Below are 7,822 nucleotides of genomic sequence, written 5' to 3'. Positions count from 1 at the left end.
AATCCTGCTTGATTATCTGGGTATGTTACGCGTTCGGTAGCCTACACGAATATTTTATTACACACGTAAATGTAACGTTTCGTTATCGGTTTAAGTTGTCGGCTTCGCGACTTTATTATACGCATGCGGGATTAGTAACGCGTGATTTCGGTAAATCAGTGCGGCGCCAAATTAATTAACATTAATCGGGCGGAATCGCACGCCTGTCGCGGGTGCTGTTGCACGCCGTGCGACAAAATGGCCATTCGAATATTTGAACGTGCGGTATGTACATATATTGGCCGTTTGAAAATACGGCGGGAGAATAATCTGGAACGGAAGACGGCCGATTGTCGAGCATTTTCGACGGCCGGTAGAGAAAGCTTTTAATCCCCGGAGATATATCAGTCATTGCGGGAAACGGTGGATGAAGTTGGAATCATGTACCAGAGAATCTCGGAAAAGCGGTATAGAATACTTGTTCCCCTTGATTCGAAGTACTGCGCAACGCGTGTTTGGACGGCCACGAATATTCAGCCAAGGCCAAGCAAGAGCTTGGACCCCGGGCGCCTCGTGCGTTTGCGAATTTTCATGGTCGAGAACCCTGCTGAAAATATTCGATAAAAACCGATAAAAAGATAATAATCCGTTTCAATCGATTTTAATTGGTTCTAATAAGTTCAATCCGCATTTAATAATAAGTAATCGGTTTTAATATTACTTTCGCGGATTATTAATTCCAATATGAAATCATTACATTCTAATCCACATCGTTGTCAATCCAAATAAACCCGAATAATCGGATGGATATATAATCCAAAATAATCCGCTTAAATCATATATATTTCTTTAACAGCTAACAATAAGACCATTTTAGTTACAAAAACACTGATTCAATAAAATCGATATAATCCGTCTAAATCCGATCTGCTAGGAAGGATAACATTAATCCGAATTTTTTATGGTAAATATACCGATAAAGGGAGGCTGCTTCAATGACCTTGACCTTTACATATATTGTCAAAGTCATAACCCCAAGTGAGTAGATGGTTTTAGCCGTCGCTCGTTATTTGTTAAAAAGTTATTAACAAACTACCCAATGAGAAATGATCGCCAATTCGATATCAAATCGATGTCGAATTGACGTCGATTCGACGTCGAATTGAAAACCATTTCTCACTGGGTATATGTGGAAATATGTGTCAACGGAATAGGCATAAATATAAGTATAATAATTAAAAAATTATAAAAAACTAAATTATACTTTATTCAATACTGTTATTAATAGAATATATTTGTCTCATTATTTGAAAGAATCACGAAGGTAAGGAACTAACTCTCTATAATTGGAAGTTAAACGTAAAAAGTCGTGAAGCCGCAGGTGTTTTTTACATAAATTTTCTTTTTAATTAAATTTTTTTCTCATTTTATTCTATTATTTTTTTAATTTTTTGTAATAATATTATATTTGAATTGAGTTGAGTAAAGTAATACGATTTTGTAATATAATAATATTTTAAAAAATTAAATAACAATTACCATTGGGTTAAAATAGAAAGAGTTAATAGGTATAAAGATTACTTATCACTTGGATTGAGTGAGATAACACATTTGCGAAAAATTAAAACTGCTATCACTTGGGTTGGAATGGAAAGACCAACAAGAATACAAAGATACAATATCAGTTAGAACGTATTTTTTTTAAATCTTCACTTTTATAAATTTTTTTTATGAAATTGTAATTTGGCAGTTATTGATATCAAATCTTTTGTACAAGTAATATATATTTTACAAAATTATTTTATAATATGTATTTTTTCTACATATCACTAAATTTTTTTTTAATTATTTTATTTTACTGACAACTGTAAATTTTTGGCGCTAATTTTTTATAGTGAAACATTTGTACAGAGGACGCGTATACTTGGCGTTTTTTACCTTTTTTTTTTAAAGGTAATTTTGTATGGATATATATAGTTACTATCCGTGTTTGATTATCCAGAGAGATGGTAATAATAGAAAAAAACTGTAATTTTGCGGCAATATATGATATTACAGCCTTATAAGTATTCGTATTTATTTATAAAGTATTTATATAATAAAAATCATGATTTTAATGTATTATTTAAATATTTATGTTAATAATCGCAAATTTATGTCAAAAGTCGATTAACATCGATACTCTGCAATTACCTCCGAAGCCTCCGGACCTTATAACCGGTACGAAAATTTATCCAGGCTAACGGTCTTTAACATCTCGTAGAAATACTCCAAAACCATGTTAATGTCATCCTCCAGTTTTTTACGGACTAAAAGAAGGCTATTACCTTAAATAAAACTCAAAACCATTATAATTTACTCGCAAGTGCATTCGCGATCCTCCGTTGATAAGGGTATTGGATTATGTTCCATGGTCGCCATGGTCTCCATGGTCGTCTGGTACGATACATATCTCGCGCGGAGACATATCTTTGACTCTTCGCTTCGATGGAGTCCAACAATAACCGACCGAATTAATAAAACTCATAGAGATTATGCCATATATTCATTGATTCACCGTAAAAGCTCTTTACATTTAAAATTTGAACTGTTACTATATAAAATGTGTGCTAGATGCAGCCCTTGTTTGGGCAGTAGCTGCTAGAATACGCACCTAGGTCGATTGCAAAGAATGCAAAATAAATTGTTGTGAAGCATTTTAATAACAAGTCTTTTGCTGAGTATCTCGTCGGTGTGAAGGCATATTGAACAGTGAAGGACCAAGGATAGAACCTTGAGGCACATCGGAAGGAGCGTCAAGAAACACTGATAATTTACCATGAAAATTTGCGAAAACCTTGTTACATAAATAACTGCAAATAATCTTAATTACATAAGTAGACAGCCGCATAAGATGTAATTTAAATAATAAACTTTCCTGTCAAATAGAATTGAAAGCTTTTTTGACACCCAATAACATCGTCCATTATTTATAGTTTAATAGAAAGTTTCTAGTTAGTACGCGTATCAATTGCTCGGTGTAAACTAGGCCAATCTATCAAGATCTATGTCTAATAAGAATAAGAGCTCCTGCACACTGGATGCGGTATGCATACTTGCCGCGCGGCAAGCATTTCCGCGTCCAGTGTGCAGAAGTCTTAAGAGGGTATTGTGCGAAACCGCCAAATCAGGCATGTCACCAAAGTCGCGATAAAGTCACGCTTTGACCGCTCAGCTGAGTGGCCGTCATTGCGTTAAAAAACACGATCATAAAAAGAATGCGTAAATAGCCGGGACGGAGCAAGGGCTTCCGGGAGTACAGCTGATCGGCGACCGACGTTTCGTGACATCAGCTGACTGCCCGGCACCCCACGATCACGTGCGACCCGATGACGGTGTGCAATCCGGCGCGCTTATTTTTTGGCATTGTCACGACCAAAAAATGTTCGACAACAACATGCCTCGAGTATAAATAACAGAGCCCCGCTCGAAGGCTCGTCAGTTTTTTTCTCAGTTTTTTCTCAGAAAGGCTCTCGTTTTTCTCGGTTTCGATCGCTCGCGTTGCTCCGTCGCACCGTCACCTTGCCGTTCGTTCGCCGCGAACTTGCGATTACGACAATAATTATTGTGTACTTCCGTTTTTTTTGTTAGTTTTTTTTGTAATTGTCGAAATAAAAGTCTATTCGCTCAATCGTCTCTCAATCTGTCGATCCAACCGTCCGCTTTCGCTTCCACCACGACGCAATAGGTATTCTAGTGTGACCGGTTAAAAAAATCGATTTTTTTTTGCATATTCTTATAGTTTATAGTCTTGAAAATGTGTCTTTAAAATATTAAGATGAAATTCGTCAAATTGAGCTATAGAGGTTTAAAGACATAGCTCCCGCGTGCGTCCATGCGACTCGTCGCCCGTGATTTCCATGCAGTAGAGGGATTTTTTGCGTGTCAGGTAGTATTTCTTTTCGTAGCCAAATAGTGCTATATATAGCTGAGAAAGGTATCCTGTACGGTCCTGGTATAGCTGACTAAGGGTAAGTTACTGAAATTATATTCATTATCCACCTTGTAATTGCATGAGAAACTTATTAAATGCGTTTTTCTCGAAACGACATTTTTCAAATCGTGTATTTTTCTCACAAACTACTGGGCCGATTGACTTGTGCTTTTGCACACATATATAGTGTACACATTAGGCTATCACTCGACCCTCCAACTTTTTGATCTCTTGAAAATTACTATTTTTTCCGGACCGGAAAAATAGTAATTTTCTTCAAATGATTTACTAGAGGCTCAAACGATAACCACATTTGTAAGGAATAAAATAAAAAAAACTCGTTTATTTGAGATGACGAGGACGGCCGCAATCATTACGCCCGATAGAAGAGAAATTTCAAAACATGATCTGCGTCCATTTGTACCGTGTGTAATTCTCAATAAAAAGCGTTAAAAAAATTTGAGATGTTAGTTCAAAATATGTATAAATGTAAAAACAAAACATTACATCTATAGATTCAACCGTTTTTATAAAATTAATTCTCAAAAATCACCTTAAAAACGGACGTTCACGCTAGAATATTCTCTTAACACGTGTACAGACACGATGTCATACGATTGAATATTTACTAGAGAAATATCGGAGATTTCAGAAAAGAATTACAGTCGAATACAGTGTATTCAACATGTACTAGTTGCCCGAGCGAAAATCTTAAGGTCCATCTACAATGAAAGTAGTAAGCAGTAAGCCGTAAGAAATTGACCAATCACAATCGATTATTCTTGTCATATTCGATTCTGATTGTTCAATTTCTTACGGCTTATGACGATTTACTATTTTCATTGTAGATGGACCTTTATTTATTTGCTCTTCAGAATCTCATTCCATTTGTTCAGTGGCTATCAAAGTGAATAGAACATTTTGTTCGTCTGTAAAGATTTTATATTTAATTGAATTACGCACACAGACACAACTCACACGCATACATTTTAGTAATAAAAACAAGGTAAATATTTGTTTCTTAATGAAATCAGTTAATTATGCTACAAGAATTTAAATGAGAATTAAATGATAAGAATTTGAATGAATATATGGAATCTTGTCGTAAAAACGTCGAACACGTGGCAATCACATAGCAAACGCGTAGATAACAATGCCATCTAAATATATATATAAGAAATGTTTAAAGTTGAGCTATCAAATTACTCGAATTTGCGCATTTAGATACTGCATATTGAACATATATTGAAAGATGTGTAAAGGTCAGCATATTTATAATCAGTTTTGATCACAGTATACATAGGAAGTTTCAGGCAAAGCGACATAGAAGTGATTCTTAATCGTAAATAATTTCTAAACGGTTCGAGATATTGGATAGAAATTTATAGGGTTACAATGACAAAATGTAATCTAACATTTAATCTTGAAAACGCCCACTTCAATCCTCCGAGGGGAGCAGGGGGTGAGGTGTAATGAAAATCTTAAATGGTATGTGGAATCAAGTAAGTGCTCGTGTGAAAGGACTTTTCGAGACGAGAAGAACGCGAGATTGTTGAGATTCTACGATTTTTTTTACAAAGTTATGCTTATTTGAACATTGGTGTTATTTAACGCTAGCGAGGCCCACGGCGAGGACGCGAGAAAAATAAGGCTTCACGCAAATTCCTCACACAACACACACACGCGCGCACACACACACACTTCCACATGCATTTCCATCCACTCAGGAACATGCGCAAAGTTTTATCTTTCTCACGTTCTCGCCGTGGACCTCGCTAGTACCAAAAGAAGCACCGCAATATTTAAATGAGCATAATTCTGCGAAAAAAATGATAGAGATCTCAACGAGATCTCGCATTCTTCTCGTTTCGGAAAGCCTTTTCAAACGAGCCCTCACTCGACTTCGTATGCATTTAAGATTTTCAGCCCCTCTCCCCACCTGCCCACCCCCCTATAGGGAAAATTGAAGTTGGCGTTTAAATGATACGAGTAGATTATACATTTTGCCATTAACCCTATAAATTTCAATCCAATATCACGATTAGAAATTATTTAAGTGGCTCTGAATTTTTGGCAGTTCCTGTATACACTCACCTTTGAACATATTGACATTGAATTTGTGTATTTTGATGAAAAGTTTTCATAAATTATTTATAATTAACGTTATCAAAGCATCTTTGAGACCGATAACATGCATTATGAAGGTAGTTGGGAGCATAATATTATATGAGGGTAAAAAGCATAAAAGTGGAAAGTAAAATGCTCAGTTTAATGTAACGTACATATGAGGGATCGAGGTAATGGCGATAAATAATTTTGCGAAATGTGAACGTTACCAGAGAGAAACTTAAGAGCGGCCATTCTAGCTTTTATCATGAGGCCTTAAGTAGACTTTTGTCAGGACATCCATTTTTAATTCGCGTGCTATACTATTGGCTACGTCCATTTTCTGATATTGTCGATAAAATCACAGCAGAGGGAATATTCAAAATAGCTGTGGAATATTCCTCATAACACATAATAAATTTTAGTAAATTTAATTATTGGATGTTACTTGACGGAAATAATTTCATAAGTAATTACGGACTGGAAAACGTGGCTACTTTATATATACAATTGTAATACGATAGAGATCGTGCAAGTTTTTAATTGCTCTCTGTATTGCACGATCCGCGTTCAGCACGTGTGACTCCGTACTTGGTGAAATCTTATTTAATGTTTGACTATGTTTATTTGATTATTGATGCGGTTCCGTCTAATTTGTTTTATTGAGAACGATATATTGCAGTATACTGATTATACAATGTGCAATTTTTACCGATTAGATTACGATTGAAAAAATCCTAGTGAGGATGAAACTATAACTTTGTTTATGGTTTTATGTTTGAGAATTAATTGATAAAATAATTTTTACTTGGCATTTAATTGCTCGTCTTTGGCCGTTTATTCTTATTAAATATTATTTTTTGTTTTTTATTTTTTTTTTTTCAGAGTGAGACAATGACGACGTGTTATCATATTCAACCTTTACATTTTAAAGATAATATTAATTATTCCTATGTAAACAGAGTAACCGTGGATAAAACAGATAATGTTGAATTTATTTACCAATTTGTAAATATTAATTATTGTATCCCAAATGAGTACAATTCTGATACCACATTTGTTAATTATAAAATAACTGAGCCACCTACCAAAGTAACAAAACATGAAGATTTTAAAGAGGTATTTAGTATGATACATGTGCATTTCCTTTCTGTATCGCTGTCATCGTCTTATTGTATAAATCGCAATTTAACTTTATGCAAGATTTTGTACTTAACATTCTTCTGGCTTATTTTTTTGATACAGAGAACTTACGGATCATTAAAGCACACACCATTTGATGCCATACCACGGAGTGATATCGTGACCGAAATACCAAAACAATATATAAGTAAAAAATATTTGAATAGATAAGATATTGTTAAAGATACACTTTTGTTGAGAAAAGAGATGATTTATATAATTATATTTTCTATTTTGAAGATATCGAATTTTATGAAGCATGTTACCCCATCAAACTGTCCCTGTATGGTCCGATATTGGACGATTACTATTCTAATGAAATATGGGCACAAAAATCTGATGATCAATGGGTTCCAATATTGGCGCAATCTTGGGAGACTATATTATCAACGTCACAACGTAAACTGGATTGTTGGCTGTCGTGCGATTTTAAAACGAAAAAATTTAAATTGGAATCAACTTCTGTGTGTAGTCAATTAATTATGAACATTCAGATAAATGCTGTAATACTTATTGGTACATTAGAATATACCCTTTCTAAAAGTCCTAAACAGAGCCTGAGTAATCTCTTATTCAGCATTA

General features: G+C 34.7%; 1 protein-coding gene across 1 annotated transcript in view; it reads left to right on the top strand.

Moving 5' to 3' along the window:
- Positions 1-4,923: 4,923 nt before the first annotated feature.
- LOC105453121 overlaps positions 4,924-7,822 on the top strand; it is a 5,137-nt gene continuing 2,238 nt past the window's right edge. Inside the window, exons 1-4 of the mRNA XM_011694837.1 lie at positions 4,924-4,958; positions 6,944-7,177; positions 7,304-7,388; positions 7,481-7,801. Of these exons, the coding sequence (XP_011693139.1) occupies positions 6,953-7,177; positions 7,304-7,388; positions 7,481-7,801 (631 nt within the window). The 5' untranslated portion in view covers positions 4,924-4,958; positions 6,944-6,952. The remainder of the gene's footprint in view (positions 4,959-6,943; positions 7,178-7,303; positions 7,389-7,480; positions 7,802-7,822) is intronic.

The sequence above is a fragment of the Wasmannia auropunctata genome, unplaced genomic scaffold (genome assembly GCF_000956235.1).
Source record: "Wasmannia auropunctata unplaced genomic scaffold, wasmannia.A_1.0 LD336004.1, whole genome shotgun sequence".
NCBI classification, from domain to species: Eukaryota; Metazoa; Arthropoda; class Insecta; order Hymenoptera; family Formicidae; genus Wasmannia; species Wasmannia auropunctata.
The sequence above is the reverse complement of the archived record's forward strand: the minus strand, read 5'-3'. Positions and strand labels throughout refer to the sequence as shown.